Source organism: Macrobrachium rosenbergii, chromosome 48, assembly GCF_040412425.1.
Source record: "Macrobrachium rosenbergii isolate ZJJX-2024 chromosome 48, ASM4041242v1, whole genome shotgun sequence".
Taxonomy (NCBI): Eukaryota; Metazoa; Arthropoda; class Malacostraca; order Decapoda; family Palaemonidae; genus Macrobrachium; species Macrobrachium rosenbergii.
The window spans coordinates 62,511,081-62,531,167 of NC_089788.1; the positions used below are offsets into that span (position 1 = coordinate 62,511,081).

The 20,087-nt window shown below is 39.2% G+C and overlaps 1 protein-coding gene across 3 annotated transcripts in view; it reads right to left on the reverse strand.

Moving 5' to 3' along the window:
- LOC136831463 (uncharacterized) overlaps nucleotides 1–20,087 on the reverse strand; it is a 177,057-nt gene that overhangs the window by 70,591 nt on the left and 86,379 nt on the right. Inside the window, exons 8-9 of one of the 3 annotated variants that reach the window (XM_067091954.1) lie at nucleotides 13,995–14,145; nucleotides 8,979–9,133 (exon numbers count right to left, since the gene is read on the reverse strand). In XM_067091954.1, coding sequence (XP_066948055.1) covers nucleotides 8,979–9,133; nucleotides 13,995–14,145 — 306 coding nt within the window. Of the gene's footprint in view, nucleotides 1–8,978; nucleotides 9,134–13,994; nucleotides 14,146–20,087 lie in introns of those variants that run through there. The other 2 variants (XR_010850893.1, XM_067091955.1) reach the window with 2 other exon arrangements.

Here is a 20,087-nt window from a genome sequence, read left to right on the forward strand (position 1 = left end):
ATGCTGTGACTTTTTTTGGGGGTATACATGTTTTTTCTAACATTTCCTTGCAAAATTACAATTATAACTGATATTATATCATAAAAGATAAGAACTAAAACCAACAGCAATCCCTGAGTATATTTATGAGCAAATAAATAAAAAGATCTCATGGGACAGAGAGGAGCAAGACATCCCACCATCAAGTCAAGAACAATACTGATCTCCCCGAGATGCCCACTTTCTGAGTTGAGCTGAGTCTAAAGTTGCCACCATTCATTTATGGGCCGTTGAAGTGATGGAAACTCTTTCCCGCTCAATATAGCCAAATCGTAGGGCACGTAATATTAATACTCATATGAAGATTCCTGTCCATTAAGGGTTAAAGACTGAAACCAAGTGTTCTGGGTGATGTGGGCAAAAGCGGAAATCTTTTACCAAAACAGATGCACTAACTGCATGAAACCCCCTCCTGCAGTACCAACTGCAGAAAGAATTCTATTTTGACAGGATACTGAAGGGAGAAAAGGCATAGATCCTTGAGAGCAGATCAAAGAATTATCACCGATTTTGGGTTATCAGTGATTTTCAGTTAGCAGCGCTTGGCCGGGAATAGAACCCCTGCCATTAACCATCGACTGCCTGTACCAGCAAGCTGAAAACTTTAACACATATGAAATAATGTATTGGTATAAATTGTCCAGCTGTGTTGTGTAAGAACTTTTCTTGCCCATCAGTATCTGTCTGTGTATGTGTGCAAGTATATACATATACCATAAATATGTGTATACATACATGTTTGTATCAAACTGACATAAACTACAGTACACACCTGTGCCTTTGCTCGTCTCTCTTTCTCTCTCTGGGTTGTTTTTTATAACCATTTATATTTTAGGGAACATGACAATTTATGTATCCTTACTCATCCCAAACACATCATTAACCAACTCAGATAACCATATAACACTGGTTGAAACCTTGGGTAAACATGTACTATATTACAATATGTTTACAGGCAGCCCCCGGTTATCGGCAGGGTTCCATTCCAACAGCATGACAATATGCGAAAATCGCTGATAACCGAAATTTGGCGATTTTCGACACCGATAACCGGAGATCAGCACCTCTGTTAGGTAAGTATCGGCATTAATACCTGATTACTGGCACTGTAAGAGGAAATCTGCAATTCTTGGTGCCGAAAATTACCAAAAATTGCCGATTTTTGCTCCTAGACAAGCCCCGTAAAACCGGATCACCAATAACCATGCCCACAGATAACAAGGACTGCCTGTACTGATAAATGCAGTTATATAAAATGCTACTTTTTTATAATAAAATTAAGTTTTATATATACTTACCAAGTAACTACATTGCTATAGTTTCTAATTCGCACAACAGTTTAAATTCAAAATTCGCGGTAGTGCTTCAATTGTTTAAAGTAGGTGACTAGTCCCACCCACTAACAGGAATACCAGGAACAACTCATATAAAAATAGCATTTTTATATAAGTAACCTGCCAAGTAATTACACTGCTGATTCCAGGTTAACAAGAGGTGGGATACATGGGCACATTCTACTCCAAAACATTAAGTCATGTAATGAATCTGAAATACAAAAGTTGCTAACATTTAAAACAATGCTTGTCACTTCCTTATCAGTTAAGAGAGCTACTGCAGGAGAATACTGCCTCTGGTTGGCGCTCATCTTAACTTGTAGCGGCGTGGTGGTATAGCCATGGGTCGCCCCTACTTCAGTGGGAACTTCGCAGCAAAAGATTTCCAATGGTTAGCAACGCTTAAAAAGGTGCCCTTGGCCTGGATGTAGAACCAGAATAAAAACAGAAAACACTGTCACCTACACTACAATAAAAAACCAACCCAAACCACTAAAAAAAAAAAAAAAAAAAAAAAAAAAAAAAAAAAAAAAAAACTGGTGGGTACTCCAAGTACAATGTACCCCCAGGCTCCCCCTGGACTTGACACCCTGAATCAAAGTGAGGAGATAGAGGAGGGAAAGAGAGCTCCCTATGCTTCCTTTCCCAACACCATGCCAGTCACAGATAAAGGTCCTAAGGTACTACAATTTTCAAACACAGTTTCCACTTCCTTCAGGTAACCAGTTGCAAAGATCACCCTGCACTTCCAATAGGTAGATTGAAAGACTGATGAGAGGGACATATGCCTAAAAGCAAGAGAGGTAGCAACAACTCAGACCTCATGAGCTATCACCTTAAAAGAAGGAAGGGTGCCCTCTTGGATCTAAGAGCATGCCAACTGGACAGAGGGCTCTCTACTCTTCTTCAGAGCCAAGGATGTCCATTAAGTTCTTACGGGAGAAAGAACAGATCCAGGTCTTGGATAGGTCCTTGTTCTTGGCTAAATTCCAAGGGTAAAGTTGCAAACTGCTCCTCGATGTGAAAAAACTTACCCTTTATTGATGGCTTGTAACTCAATAATATGTTAGCAGTAGCCAAGGCCATGAGGAAGAAAGTCTTCCAAGTATGGTTTCTCCGAGAAAAGGAACGAAGGGGTTCAAAAGAGGGGCCTGTCAGCCACTTCAACACTACGTCCAGGTTCCAAGAGGCCGGATCTTGCTTTCTTACTTAAACATATCAAAGGATTTGACGAGGGCATCAAGATCTGGGACCGACACAAGATTCAGGACCCCTGTGTTTTAAACACTCGGCTAAACACAGCTTGATATCCCTTAATAGTGGATAACAAGGGATTCTTAGATCTCTTTGGATAAAGAAGGAAATCTGCAGTTTGGGTCACAGATATCTCAGAAGAGATGTCGAGTCTGAGACATCAGCTTCAGAAAATTGCCCATGTAGCCTGGAAGATGTGGCTAGGAAATTGACGCCTGCATATTGCAATAGGCTCTATAGCGCGTCTTGAAAAACCCTTATGCTCTGACAAGCTTCCGTAAGTCTGAAGCCTGTCAGGGCAAGAGCAGACAACCCTTTGGTATCTCTTAAAGTGAGCTGACATGATTTTTAGAGGAAGGAGTCTCCGAGAGTCCACCCACAACTGTAGCAGGTCCTGGAACCATTCTTTCATGGGCCACAACTGGGCTATGAGAGTCATGGTAACATTGCAATGAGCTCAAAGACTTGTTCAACACTTCCCTGACCATGCTGAAGGGCGGAAAGGCATAGTGGTAAGTGGGACCAATCTTGCAGTATGACGTCTGTTGTCCATGCTAGGGGGTCTGGGGCCTGAGAACAAAAGAGAGGAAGGCGATGGTTCCTTGAAGTTGCAAATAGGTCCAGTGTCAGCCTGCCCCATAGTAACACAGACTCCAATAGACTAGGGAATCCCAGGTCCACTCAGTAGGACGGACCTAATTTTCAGCAGCTCAGATCATTAGCCAGGATATTTAGTTTGCCCTGAATAAATCAAGTGACTAGACTCTCTCGATTTGATCTGGCCACAGAAGAAGGTCTCTTGCTGTCAGGCAGAGAGAGAAATGAGTGCCGCCTCGCTTTCTTACGCATGTTAGGGCTGTGGTACTATCTGAGTGGACTATCACAGTCTTGTTGTGAACTAGGGTCTAGAAGCACTGAAGCCCTAAGTGAAATGCTTTCAGCTCTCTGTAGCTGATGTGAAGGTTCTGTTTTTTCGGTGACCACGTCCCAGAAACTTCCCAGTTCCCCAAGAGGACTCCCCAACGTAGAACTGGAGTCTGAAAAGAAGTCTAGGTCTCGTCTCAGGACGAAGAGCTTTCCGTCTGAAAGTCTAAGTTAGGACCGCCACCATGCCGGTGCAACTTGATCTTTGGGTTTTTTGGAAACGTATAGGGGTCCGGCTGTGTTTCTCTGTCCCAGTTGGCCTTGAGGAAGAATAGCAAAACTCTCATGAGAAGTTTGCCCAACTTGACAAACGTCTTGATGGATGACAGAGTCCCTAGTAAGCTCATCCACAGATGGACCGAGCAAGACAAATGGGCTAGAAGCTTGTGGGCCATCTGAAGGCAGCTGGCGATTCTCTTGGAAGACAGAAAAGCCCGAAAAGTCCAAGAGTTGAGATTCATCCCCAAATAGAGGAACTCTTGCGACAGGACCAACTGGGACGTCTGAAAACAGATAATTCCCATTGCATGAAAGAAATGATGTTCAAGTCCTTTGTGCATCTTCCTTCATAGGGGATCGAAGAGGCAAGTCGTCCAGATATAGACTGACATTTATGCCTATTAAATAGAGTCATTTGCTAAAGGAGCGAGGACTTGAGGTGCCATAGAGAGGCTGAAGCAAAGAGCCTGAAACTGTAAGATTTAGCTGGTGCCACGTGCTAGGGAGCTGGTGCTGGGCGCTCCGAGAGGAGACAGGCATTTAGACGCTGAAGTGGGGCACCTGAGAGCGTGTTCTGGAGGACGAACTTTAGATACTTTCTGGAGTCCAGAAGGATGGGGAAGTGGAAGTATGTGTGCTGCATATCCAAGGTTATCATCCAATCGCCCCTGGTGAATGGATGAAAAGACTGGTTTGTCTCCATCCAAACTTTGTCTGCCGGACTAAGAGAATGAGAGCGCATACGTTGAGGGCTGGTCTCCAAACCCTGATGATCTGGGGACCATAAACAGATGGTAGAAAAAGCCCTCTGAGTTGATGTCCTCAACTTTTTTTATGGCTCTCTTTCGAAGGAGAAGGGAGACCTCCTCCAAAAGGCCTACAGATTTCCGAGCCTCTTAAGTAGGCTGTCAAAACAATGGGAGAAGAGACTAAGGTGGGCTCTCCATGAATGGAAAGAAGCCCTCCCTCAGAACCTTGATAATCCACTGTTCTGTCCCTCTGATACTCCACTTCTCCCAAAACTTGAGGAGACTGGCTCCCACTTGTGCACAGAGGACTTCTTCCTCATTCTTGGGTAAGGACTTGAGCTTCTCTTCATAGTTCTGGCCAAGAAGCGGACATTGGAGCGGGTCCTAGACTGGACTTGGGCTTGCTCCCACGAAAGGGATGTTGCTGGAGAGGAGAGATTTTCTTAGGAAAAAATGCGGACGAATCCTTGGGGCATTTGGAAGAAAGCGCCAGAAGATCCAAAGTTGACTACTATTGAAGGCCCGACTTCTGGGCCTGAATGACTCCTTAAGTGGAATGGGAGCACCAAAAATCTCTTTTCTTTGAAACCCCCCAAAGAGAAAAGAGCCGCAAGATCAAGAGAGCCATCCCTGATGGCCTTGTCTGCCCGAGAAAGGACTCCTAGCCAGTTCAAGGCAAAGTCTCCATTAAATCATTCAATCTTCTTGGCTAGCCCTCTCACCATCTAGTCCAAAAAACTGAAAGCTTCAAACAACTCAGAGAAGTCTCTGACAAGGAGGTTAAGTTCTGCCAATGAAGAAAAATAATTTTCACCAACAAAAACGCAGTGACATAAGAAAGACACCTTCTACAGATTAAGCGCGAGGGAGGAAAGATGAAGGAAGCCTTACCTTGCTCCTTCTTAGCAGAAAACCAACTTCAATCTCCTAGAGTGCCTTCCTAGAAGACGAGGAAAGCGCCATTGTGGGGAGCCAATGTCTGTAATACGGATGACTCCTCATCAGGAAGGTCAAGGTAGGTGAGACCAGGGCTAGCTGGAGCCAAAAAAGGGATGGAAAACTCGCCCACAAATATTAAAGGAGAGCTGCATAGGCTTAGGAGACCTGCAGCTGGAAACAGGTGCTTGGCTCTCCAAGCAGTAGACTGATACTAAAGAGTTGGCACTGGGTGCTAGGGAGCTGGCGTTGTGCACTCATGAGGAGATGGCGCTTGAACGAAGACAACGAGCTCTTAAGAGGGAACTTTGGGTGCTTGGGAACCAAATACTGGCGCCCAACAGAAGTACACTCAGGAGAAAAAAACTCCGGACTGTCCCATGCACTATAGGAAGGTTGAGGATTGTGCCCAGCTCCTTAAACCTCTCACTGGGCAGTGGAGAAGAGCGGCCAGCATCACCTGCTTGCCTCTTCAACGGACAAGACGAAACTAGAGAGTGCTCACAGCCCTTCCCAGTCCATGCTAGAGTCTTGAGAGTTGGACGACGACTGGTGCACATCCAAGACGCCTTTCCAGCGGCTGTCTGTCAAAACCTGGGATATACATGCAACAGGTTCGACTGAGGGGGCAGCAACTCGTGGACAAACCTCACCAGCCTCCCTTGGACTTCCAGCATGTCTTCTCCCAGTTTCAGGGCAGCAGGAAGAGACCTTCGTCTAAGAGAACCAGCAGGACGGAAGGCCACCTCCTCCACTTAAAACTGTCCCCTGTTAAGACGCCTTTCCAGTGGCTGTCTGCCGATACCTGGGACATGCAACAGCTTCCACTGAGGGGAGACAGCTACCCATGCACCAAACCCATCAGCCTCCATTGGACTTTTGGTATGTCTTTTCCCAGGTTTAGGGGAGCAGGACAGTGACCTAGGTCTAGGAGTACCGACGGGACCAGTAACCACCTCCTCCACTGCACTGCACTTCACTGTTACAAGGTTAATTTTCTAGTAACCTAGACACAAGACTGGCAATGGCGCGGGTGGCGACTGGCGTTCGGGCACTGGTACCGGGCACATGAAAGCCAGGCTGTATCTGGCACCAGGCAAGCTGGGAGCTCAGAGCATGATTCTCAGCTCTCGAGAACACCTTCTCTCCTAAAGCATATCCACCAAAACATTAAGCACAAAATCTCTCCTTACTACATTTCTACCCTTACACTTTTTCAGTTCTCTGCAAAAGAAAAAGGGGTGAAAAGATGATTAATCTTGATTGCAACTTCACTACAGTAACAAAGAAAAGACAAACTTGAATCAGATCTCGATAATAACAAGACAATAAAAAACTGATCCTGAAAGCTATAAGCTTGAAGGCTACTTGAAATCTCCGGTAACCACTTCACTGAAATCCGGTTATACAAATGGAAAATAATGAACAAAGCTGTTGTAAACACTCATTGTTTACATCGGGCACAGCAGAAACAGAGTGAGGTTGTCTGCAAAGTTGTAACTGGTGTTCCCGTTAGTGAACGGCACTAGTCATCTATATTAAACAATTGAAGCTCTATCGTGAATTTTGAATTTAAGCTGCCGTGCAAGTTAGAAACTATAGCAATGTAATTACTTGATAAGTTAATTACATAAAATTACAATTTATTAAGCTATACAGTATTCACTTGGAGTAAAATAATCATGCAAACTGCAAAAGAGAGAATAAATGAACTGTACTTTTACGAACAGAATAAAAGACCAGGCATTGTATTTAGTTCTTATTCACTTTTTGTACAGTCATAATCATGAAAATAGGTTGCATTTTGGGGCAATAGGTATTCCATGTCCATTTGAGTCCAAGACAACATAAAATCATTAAGTATTGCATTTGATCTCTTGCCGTTCGCTCTGTTGTAACTGTTTAAGAAGTGCATAATGTCATGGGTTGATTTTTATAACTAAAGAAACTGCCATGTGTCACCTTGCTTCTAGAAGTCATTCATATTCATAGTATGAACTTGATATACAGTAAACGATAAAAGTTGATGTCCCTTAATGGAATTTAATAAATATCACTGTGTTAATCAGTCAAAATAGTGCAATACATATTTACCAAAGACTTCAACCAATGAATTACAAAAGCCTTATCTCAAGTAGCTCACAAGATGTCTCCAATGGAGTGAAGATTTCACAAAGTTTTGTATGCCATACAAAATAAATAACAATATTGCTATAACATCTCTTTAAAGAAGCCGTTGCCCCAAAACACAGACACACACACATATATTTTGAGTGAAACCTTTTTAGATTTTTAATGCGGAGATACCAAAAAGCAGTAAAAACGGACGCTACTTGTTCAACATAAAATCGGCCTGTGTATACATACTTATATGTATACTTGTATGTGTAAGTACACATATGCATCAAGTTGCTATGTGTCTGCTTGCCTTTCTCTTTCTCCAGGTTATTCCTTATAAAAAAAAAAGATTTTTCAAGGCTGGCCCATGGAGAGAGAGAGAGAGAGAGAGAGAGAGAGAGAGAGAGAGAGAGAGAGAGAGAGAGAGAGAGAGAGAGAGAGAGAGAGAGAGAGCGCAATAATTTCAGTCTAAATTTCTTTACACATGTTACTTACGGTATATTGCACAGTTTGGTTTTATATGCGTAGTACAGTAGTTTAGAGACAAAATAGAAAAAACTTATGAAATTGCCATTTTACATCTGCAGTGTGTTTTTGTGTTATCCCGAAATTTTCAATATCTAGCAGGGCCTTGGATGTATCAATCTGGATTAATGAGGGATTACTGTATATTCCTTGGAATGAATATGCATTCCTCAGGACAGTGGGGCAGCTTATTGTTATTACTATTATTATACAGTAGCTCAATAAGCAGATTTAAATTTCTATATTCATATGGTTTGCTCAAAAGACCTATTTATATATGAGGTGAGAACTGAAGCAAAGTGAAGTAAATACACTGGACATTCCACTACGAATACACACAAAATGAAGTAAATACATTTGACAGTCCACTAAGAATACACGCAAAATGAAGTAAATACACTGGAAAGTCCACTAATACACCAAAAGTAACATATGAAAAGTAGGCTGGAGGGACACTCCACAGAACCTTTAATGAAATCAACAGTGTGTCATGAAAGACACAAAAATCTAGCTAGAACCAATAATAATAATAATAATAATAATAATAATAATAATAATAATAATAATAATAATAATAATAATAATAATAATAATAATAATAATAATTAATAATAATAATAATAATAATAATAATTAGTAATAAAAAATAATAATCTAGCTAGAACCAATAATAATAATAATAATAATAATAATAATTAATAATAATAAAATAATAATAATAATTTAGTAATAAAATAATAATAATAATAATAATAATAATAATAATAATAATAATAATAATAATAATAATAATAATAACTGTTCACTAAATAAGTGCCATGTAGAAAAATTACAGGATTTCATGCATCGGGCATATAGAAAGGGTAAAACTGTAAAGTACCTCATATCCAACAAGCATATCTGGATCCCAAGTAGTGACAATAGTGACTACTTCATTTAGGAGAGCCTTCTCATCATCAACATGAAGTACGTAAAGGCCACAAATGCCACTATGAGATATCAGATCTCCGCTGCTACTACTAACCACTATTGCACCTGTGAACAGTGTGACAAAGTTCAGAAAAACCTAGGCAGTTTAGAATTATTTTTAAAAAATCCATGGTTTCTCATAGATATCAATGGTACGTTCCCCTCTTTGAAACAAGGACTACATACCAAAGTACTGTATTTACATGACCAAAAATTGGCCTAGTTATATATAAGATTAGTCAATTTTAGCAATTCTATTCTCTAACATACAAGCTAATAAACAAGGTCTTGCTGATTTAAAAGGATTACCACTTATATAAAGCAGACAGCAGAGATGCAAACACGCATAAACAATCATCAGATATTTTACTACGATGCAATTTTTCTTTACAGCAGAAATAGCCATGGTGAAAAAAATAAAAAATAAAAATTCAGATAATGAAACAAAAATTCAACATGCAAATCACAAATCAAGTAGGGTATAAATAAAAATGTCAACATGCAAAACACTGTGGAATTACCATAGCACAGCATATACTGTAACACATATCCCATTGCAGAAGAGTTTTAAAAAAAATGTACTGCAGCATGAAAATATGTACAAACACCTAACAGGTAAATTCCTGCACCCTATATTATAAAACAGCCTGTATGTTTTTGGTAACCAGCCTTGAAGATGCACAAACTTTCATATTGGGTAACATGAATACAGTAATCTAATATATACAGTATATTACCTGGAGAGTTTAATCATGCATATTAATTCCAACTTGCATCAAAATCTAACTTTACGAAATATTAAAACTTACAACATGAAACATAAAATACCAAGATCACTCACTCACAATATACATTATTTGCAGCATGTACTTCTATTTTCATATACAAAAAACCATGGTCTACATAACCTCTACTCTCAAAATCTTCATAAGCTAAGAAATAGCAAGATTTACAAAAACATAGTATCCTGTTTTCTCAGATGAAAAGATTTCAAACTCCCTTTAAACCAAAAGATACAGTGTTATATGATGGAGCCAAGTTCCCAACTGTGAGAAAACTGAAATATTAACTAGTACAAAAAGACTGCTTTTATAGGTTATAAAAGAAATGTGCATGACTCATAAATCAACACAATAGTGGAAAGTGAGACTTATACCCAACAACCACTATTATTAAGACAGGTTGAGAAATGGCTTTTGTACATGTATCCAAACTTACAGACTAATCAATATCATCATTTTAGCGCTCTGATATCTCATTTTCCCTTCATAATGTTTGATGCAAAATTAATTCTCGCCAATTTCTTTTGTCTTTTACCCTGCCTCCCTAACTTGCAATCTAGTCTGGGTGTTCCTTGATGCTCCTCAATGCCTGCCCAAAATATCTTGGTACTTGAGACCTTGCTCTATTTTCCTGCTGACAGGCACCACATATTTCAACTTCACTTGTAGCACTGATTGTCCTGCCACACTACGAGCTATAAGCCTGAGCATAATGAACTTTTCTGGATCTCCCCAATTTCCCTTAGATAGAGCCTATGCCTCTGCTGCATACAGAAATACTGTACAGCCTTATGCACACATCATAAATCTTTGTTCTGTTTACCAAACTGAGCCTTCTATTTACCAGTAATCCATGAACTTTATGGATTATCCATATTTGAAAATTTATTGCAAGTCTCCTGTAAATAATTATCATATTCATTACAGTAAATTTGTTTTAATTTCCTATTTCACTGAAGTAATCACCAACTTATCTGGGATCTTGCTTTTGTATTACCTATCACACCCACGTGAATTAAAACTCTTCAAAATATCTCCACCTCACATGAAAGTATTTGACTTTCGACTATCGTCCTTATTAAAAACAGTTGAACCAGATCACTAATTAAGTCTTCACTCTCAGTTGGCTGGCCATAGGGCTTTGTTCCTGATGAAACGTATTAGTCTTATGTAATATATTACAAATCCTTAACATTTACAAATGCAACTGGATACACTGAAAACTTTGATGATTCAATAGAAAATTTCTTCCAAATATTTGTTTCTAACACTTCATATACATTGCTGATAGAAAGTTCGACACTTACTAAAGATATGTTTGACTGTAAGTGTTGATTTACATTCAAAGATTTACTCTTTTGAGTAATACCCATGGATCAAGATTTACAGTATGTGACCAGTTCAAAGACTATATAATATCACCTTAATGTGGAATTCTTGTAAGCTTGAAGAACAAAACAAAGTAATAGTTTCTTTAACCCTGGGTAGGTAAACAGGCCCCAATGGGGACCAAGCGCATGCACAAAACGGCATCTTTTTAAATAACTCGATGGAATTCGGTGTTTGGTTGGTTCTTGAGGCGCGCAGCATTAGTTCTCTGTGTGCCTCGACTATGAGCAGACATGCTATAATCGGATGCAGAAATTCACCATTTTAGAGCAATTTGAATTTTTGCTGGTCACCAAGTGGGTACCATATTACCTAACTTGTTCTTGATATGGATTCTGGTATACTCTTACATTTGTTATCATATCTCTATTTGTTATTCCTGGAACTTAGTGATACTGCCTGGTAACAAAGCCAGATGGTGTCACTTGCCAGTGATGTAGGTGGCATGATGCAGTGCTGCCACATTTCGCCACAAATGTCTTAAAACTGAAATGCACTTTTTTTTAATTTTTCCATATTTTGAATATGTCGAGGGAGGGCCTGAAAACTGATGAAGTTCATGACATTTTGGATTGGGATAGCAATGCTAGTGATGAGGAGACACTAGAAAACCCCATATTATTTCAAGAGAGTGGTGACATGCCTGAGGATGACGTCATGAGGGTTGGAAGTAGCAGCAAGGTGACGCATACTTTTCACTCAACAACAACGCACCAAGCCTTTTCGCCTCACCCATCCCCTGTCACTTCCGCCACTTCTTCTGAGAGTGTCAGCACTTCCCCTGTATCTTATTATGGAAGGAAATGTAAGGTGAGGATACAGAGTGCATTGAGGAAGTTAAAGAGATATGTAGGAGACAGTGCAGATGAAGAGGACATTGATGATCCGACCCCTTCAACCCCCTCCAAACATCCAGCAAGGAAGTTAGCCAACACTCAGCCGACATCTGCCCCCATTCCATCGACATCTGCCACCTTCCATGCAACAGAGAATTCTAGTGATTCACCTCTGATTAGTTCAGAAGACATAAATGATGATATGTCCCCAGTGCCAGTGACCAACATCACCTTCAATGCTAACCCAGTGCCAGCAGTCAGTGCCATCAGATTTAATTGTTGGGACTTGCTTCTTATTCTAGAATTCTTATATTGTATTTACAAACGATTTGGTGATTATACATTGACTTTTGACTAAGATATATGGAAAATACCTATGTCTGTCAAAAATTTAAGGGGCCTTTTTACAGTGACATTTACATAAAGAACTTTTTGACAACTTTTAACTGCTTAGAATTCTTTTGACTTTTTTCTTATTCTAGAATGGTAAATGCACAAGTGTACCAAATTTCATAAACATAAATTCATATATAGCTGCCCTTCGGATAATTGTTAAAAAATACTGGTTTTCATAAAATTAATTTTCCATTTTTTCACCTGTTACAATTTTTTTTTTTTTTTTTTTTTTTTTGGCCACAGAAGGCTGAAACTTCAAACAGAAAATCCCACACCATCCTACTTGAAGACTGTGAAGCTGTAATTCCGTCAAGACAATTCATGTAATTTATAAGTGTAGTTTTGTATATATTTCCATTTTTCACTATTTATTTTTTAAAAATATTTGTAATAAATACTATTTAATGTACTTCTTTGATTTCCTCCTAACCCAAGATTAAGAATTAGGTATATATTAACATGAAGAAATCTAGAAATATATATATGTAAAAAAATAAAATTTTATAATAGGTCAAAGTGGTAGTTCCCAAAGTGGGACCACATTACCCTCGAGGTACCTCAAATGAAAGGTTACCTATACCTACGCAGGGTTAACCTACATTAACTTACTTGAGGATTCATTATTCCACATTCTTGCTCTTAAATAAAAATGATTGGTTTAAGCAATAGTAACAAATCACTGACAGGAATGACTCAAATCAGAATGCATAACTGAAACCTAGTTAGCATTACAACCATTTCTGGTGGGTAAAACTGCAACTCATTTCACTTCCCCTGGTGACAGTTAGCTTGCTTAAATTGTGAATGCATGGGTAAAACACACACACACACACACACACAGATTATAAACAATTGCTCTTATGAGCAACAGAGTAGATTTATTATGGAGGCAGCTAAGGTTAACATAAAACCCATCATGACTGGAAGAATAACCTCACTAATGGAGGCAGCTAAGGTTAACATAAAACCCATCATGACTGGAAGAATAACCTCACTAATGGAACAAATACAACGCAAAAATAAAAAAATGGATCTCCTTATCTTCTCTGAATATTGAGCACATGAAGAGAATTAACCATAATTACTTTTACATTTCATTACAATGTAACAAGGCATAACAAAATGCTTCTTGCTTGCATGAGCAAAAGGACTAAAAAGGCACAATAACCCTCTGGGATTCAAGTGCTGTCTAAAAACTTGTGGCTTACTTTAAATTTTCAATTTGAATTTTTCTTTTTGTCATTTGTCATTTCTGAACATACAGAAAGTTGAGGAATTTAGCTGCAAAATGACAACAAAACTAGTTATCACCAAAAATACGACTACACCTACTAATCAAAGAAAAACATTGTTATGCCCATAACTGGTCCATGGGTGATTTTCCACACATGAACTTTGCGAACCTCTACAAAATCTCAGAGAGTTAAGAAGAGCCCAGATATGGAAATGTCATATTCAATTAGAACTATACATACATGACTGCATTCCCAGCATTCCATCAAAATAAGTTTTCCTTACACATACCTTTGAGTTTCTGAGGAGAGGGGTGATCATCTGGTACATCTTGAATGATGGTGAAAATAACAGCTGAGATCGGATCATACAATGGGTCAGGCAACAAAGAAGGTCGTGTTGTAACATGACACTCGACGCACATGGTGGTTAGATATTCATGCTGTAGAAATAAATGAAGCATCATCAGCCAGTAAACTTTGAGGTTTATCATAATTTTTTTAACAAAGTTGAAGTTGACATATTTGCATATGATATCTCACTGGAACCAATGATAATAGCTGAAACGGTATTTCAGTTGATCTTGGCAATGCAACTTGTTTGATAACGATAAAAGGAAGACCAAGCTTCAATTCTGTTTTAAGAACAAATATACTATCAACTATTTCTTGGAGGTTTCTAAAATTGGAACATTTTTAATCACCATCTTTAAATATCCTGTTTTCCTGCTATTCTAAAGGAGTTTAAATAAAAACCTATGTTATATTGTTAAGGCAACTTGCAAACAAAACAGTGAGCACCAAAAACTAAAGACAACAACATTATCTACACTTCTGCAGCCCTTTTCAAAGCCACAATAAAACCCATCTACCTTTTCATTAGACTTCATTTCAACACAATATAGTTTTTTTTTATTTTTTCACTGCATTCCTTGTTTTTTTTATTAAAGAATGTTGATAAATACAAAATTTAAGGTAAAACAAAAATGACAGTATACTTGGTAAAAAAAAAAAAGAAAATACTTAGAACAATGAAATGTCAAGATATATAAATAATGTTGCTCAAGTGTTAATCAAATGCTGTTGGAACAGTACTTTCATTACCATTACTTAAAGTACCTTCACAAATTCCACTGAAGGAATCCCTGTTCGAAAATTGTTAACATCACTTAACTAAGGCCACAGTGAGGTGAGTTTTCAATAATTGGAAATATTAAAGCCTCAAATTACCATATTTCCAGGTGTAGAAGACACTTTTTTTAATAGGTCTTGGAAATTTATAATGCACCCTAGTGGCCAAAGGTTACTTATCATCAGTCCAACTTAACTTCAGGGAAGGTTATTTTTACTAAACAGTAATCAGAATGCCTGTATATGACCTCTGAATAAAGTGTATAAATTATTCCTAATTGAAGTAATAGAGATATTGTTAAAAAAGAAAATAACAATATACACAGTGACAAAGATTCATTCCTGTATTGGCAGAATACAGTACATAGATAAGTTAACAGACTAGTAGTAACTTACATGTACAGTATATCAATGATGCCAATACTTTCAATCTTCTCAAAAACCCGACTTGATGGAAAAATGATCAGCTAAAAATTGTGAAATTGTTGTTTTTATAAGGGTTTACCAGAAATTTTCTCAAGCAAGTTACCATAATCCAAGTAGAAATTTTGTAATATGCTCTTTTTATTGATAGTTTCTTCAAAAATTCACACTTGCCTTTTTATACCTGGTAAGTGTCCAAAATATTTTCAGGTTTTTAAAATTAACATTTTTTGGCAATATTTGTATTGTAAAGACTTTAATCTTTACTTTATTTATATTTTTGTTTTTTGGGGGGGATGTCATGTCTGTGCCATGTTTCAACAGTGTACCTGTGCAATGAACTGTTCCACATTTCTAACATTAATTTTGATGCTAAGTTTTTCTTTTGTCTGAGATTACTAATAATTATGCTTATATTCAATACTATCAAAATTCTTAATACTGCACCAGCTGTATCTCAATCTATTTTCACACACTGAGATACTGTTAGACAAGGAAATTTCTGACACAAAACGGCTGGGAAGTTTATACCACATACATTACATCGTAATTTGGCCAAATTTTTCAATTGGCTTGTATGTCAACTTCAAAAAACTTATTAATGCTGAAGTCAATAAACTTGAAAAAACATAAAACAAAGTATTTGCAAAACAAATGAAATAACAAAAATACAATAGTCAATAAGCTGCATCAGCCAAAACCACGGTGCCTCATGCATTGAGATACTTAACGTGCACACATACCAAACAAACAAAGCCATCAACTTGAACTTGTTAGTGTTGCCACTTCATTCTTATGTTTATTTTTACTTATTCTATTTTCAAAATTTTTTTTGTCACAATTTGGGTGCATCCTTGAGGTAAGGGCTGCTTCAATACTGGAGAAATAAAGTAACTTCTACCTTCATAAGCTTGAATCAACACCATTACAAAACCAAACATTAACAACACTGAAAAACATTTGACACACATATTTATGATCTTCTGAATCCTAATATTTGCATTTTTTTATGCCAATAGCTCTAAATATATTTCTAAAGTGGCAACAGGTTTTACATAAAATTTTGATGTTAATATTCCATGCAGGTAGGTCAGAAGGTGGTTGTAAGTTCTAGAAAATAGTTTATTTCAACATAAAATTACTTTCTGCCATAAAAAATACACCAAACATAAGACCTTGGGCTGTGGAAGACAAGAATAATGTCCCACTTTGAAGGCTGAACCTCCTGAGGAGGGCAAGGCTGCTCAAAGCTCCACACGATCATGTACATTTCAACCGAAGCAAACAGACCAGTGCCTTCACTCTGAAGACCTAGCTTAAGGCAGGGACTGCAAGGAGTTTGTCTTGACAAAAGTGTCTGTGATATGGACTGACCTGAAGTTTAAACCAAAGAGAGACCTCTCACTTTACGAGAGACCTTTCACTTTACAACACTTCCCAGATCGTGACAAAATGAGGGACAGCAGTTTCTGTCCTGGAGCAACTGCAATGCCAAGGACACCAAAAGTGGCCAATCATCCAGGTTATATACAAAATGGGCCCAAGCCAACACCAGGAGAACACTGCCATTAACACTAGGGGCTGTCACCAATCCGAAGTACCGAGCTTTAAATTGGTAAACAGTCCAGTTGTGTAAAAAAAAAAAAAGCACTTGAAAGCTGGATGGATGGATTATGAAATTTAGGGACAAGCCCAAGCACTGCTTTTGGTCATTCGGTGCTGTAATGGAATGAAATAAATAATGATTAATGAAATGTAAAATAACATGATGATAACCTACAAGGAATGACAACGTAAAAACCGTATTTCATTATAACGAAAAAAAAAAAAAAACTTTAAACACAAAAGTATAAGTGCATACACTTGTATGCATTAGGTAATTGTTAGAGTTAGATCTTAGTAAAATAAGTCAAATTTTATAATATATATCAATTTCTTTTAAGAATTTTATACGGTTGTCAATATCAACATTGTCCCTTAAAATATACACAAATTGTTTCCCTGAAAAGACCAAATTTCCTGCGGGCAGCACCATATATTAGACAAGACACCAGAATGTGCTACTTGAACATTGTATCCATCAGATTCACAGAAAGCATGAAGTTACCCTCTCTGATGGAATCCAACATGGATCATGCGGTTTCCATACTGAACAAAGTCTGTACAAAAAACTGAGTCAATAGAGAGAGATTGATGACTGGTCTCCAGTCACCAGTCACCTTCTCCACCAAGAAGAGGTGACTATAAAAGCCCAGAGTTTATTCCCTAAAACTTTCAGTGGATTCTTCTCCAACATTCCCTTCCACCTCTGCTGACAAGGCCAAAGCTTTCAGAGGTCCAAGAGAATAAGTTGGGAACAGTACTGGAACAAGAGACAAGAGGGTGACATTTAGTCCTTCAAAGATATCCTGTAACCATCCCAAAGGACACAGAACACCCAGAACTCTGCCCTATCTCTAACATTTTGCTCAATGACATGGAAGATCGAAAGGGTAACGCCTACCTTTGTGCCCCTCCCTTCTTGTTCCCCTTACCTCCCTTTATAGCTGGGGCTGGGGGAGATGTAAGGGACAAAAGGCCTGGGAAGGATCCTTGCCCTTCCTAGAGGAAACAATGTGTGTCCCTTGCATCAGTTTTGCAAAACAAGGGGAGTCCCTCCTGACAATGAGCATAGAAGGCTTAGTGACCCATGAGGGTTTGGCCTTGGTTCCCTTCATCACCCCCAAGGATTTGAAATGGACAACATGGAGGATCAGGCTATCAATATGTCTCTTCTCCACTGCTGCCTCTAAATTACCTTTTGGTAAGAGTTAGTTGGTTACCTGAATCAGACTGTTCCATAATTAAAGACCATGTCTCATCTCATGGCAAAGTTTACCTATTTGCCAGTCTCTGACGTAAGAGTCACAGGTTTTCCTCCCAACACCAGCAACCTCCTGAACTTGGTGTAAACCTCCTAAACTCAGGCTTCTCATCCTCAGATAAGACACCACTACCTCATAGTTAGCAAGCCTGCATAACCAAAGGTTGAGCCACAACACTGCCTGAAGGAGGCCATGGTGACTGACCACATGGCTCCTGACTCCACTGATGAAGAAGCTGTAGCTTCCTGTTGGAGTCTCTCCAGTGAAAGGTCATTCATCAATCTGCAGACTACTGAGTCAAACTGAAGGACAGTAGTCTGCTGGGTCAACAGTGGCCCCAGGGAGGCGCTTGCTCAATGTGCTTAACAACAGGGAACCCTCTGACCTGGTCCAAAAACACAAGCTATCTGTGACTCCTCCAATCTGTACAATAGTCTTGCTTCAGAAATGCACGTGAAGGTGAGCTCAATCAACGAAAATAGTTCTAACGGAAACTAGAGTCACCTTTCCCAAATTACTGCCCTCATACATTAGAGCAATAATCTCTCAAAAATGTTGTTCCAACTCAGAATGATGGAATTCTGATGAAGCACAACCTACTAGTCCCATCAGATCCCTCAGAACATTACAATCATCTTCTTAGAGAGAAAAGATGACATGGCAGTCCACAGTTCCAATGGTACCAATCAACGAGTCATGGAAGCCAGGATGACCTGTGAACACAACTGGGTTCTGAACAGCAGACACTTTTCTTTCAAACCACCCTATGACAGGCCAAAGCCAAACCAGTTAAGTCCACTGAAGAACAATCACAAGCACTATTGTGCAAGCACAAATCAGGGGCTCTAGAGAAGAACCCAGAACTACTGACCAAGGTGCTTATAATCACATGCCTGCAGATTGTAGGTATCATAAAGCAGACACATCTGCACAGTTATGATCAGGAAACTGTACATACACTGAACAAATGGGTAGTGCTGACTCTGCCTTGCACATCTCAACAAAAGTACAGGAGTAAGAGTCAGTGGCAGTCCTGTCCAATAAGTCAAGGGAAGACTCAACATCCAAAGCATGCTCAGCCAACCCCACCTAGGGTAGATGTCCCACTAGTAAGTGAATTAACACTGCAGCTACCCGTAAAAGAGGGAAGGCTCTACTCAAAAGTCCACCAGGACCTATTGTAAGAGTACTTCTTAGGGCTACTTCTTTCTGTGAGAGGTCTTGTGAGAGGAAGAAGGACCAGATGGAGAGAAGGAAGAAGAGCTCAATGAGGTTGAGGAGGATGAGCACCCACATTTTTCACCTAATTACTTACACCTATATAACTTTCCTCTAACAGCGCAGAAGAACTGGTCAGGAGAGGAATGCAGATGTTGACTAAGCACACGTTGATGTCATGGGAGCATTTCCCAAGGGTAGGGCGACTGCTACCAGAGGCTCGACAGGGAGGCTGGATTGTAGATACAACAGCAGCCAACAAAGATGCCCAAGCTGAGTGGTCCAAAAGAAAGCAAAAGACTGACTCCCTAGAATAGTGAGGAAGGGCCACACCTTCCACAATTTCTCAAATGATATCATCATCCCTACAGCAACCAATGCCAGGAAGAGATGGAGAGGCACACATGTGTCAGGGTCTCACCAAGGCAGAGCCCAGCCAATATACCTGCCTCATTACTACAGTAGAAGAGAGCATGTGCTGACAAGAAGACAGCATGTTGATCACCCACCTTTATGCAAATCCCCCCCCCCTCCTATTGGGTCACAGATGTACAATGTGGAAGGAGCAGAGGGAGATTCAGCTGTGTCAAAGGGGGAGATTTCCTCCTGATGACACCAGCAAACTTTATCCACTGTGTATGGACTTACTTGAACACTCCTCAAAGGGAAGATCAGGACTGCACGTCACGCACACAAAAGAAAATGAAGCGACTACACACTCCCTCATGTCCTTCACCCCTTCATTGTGC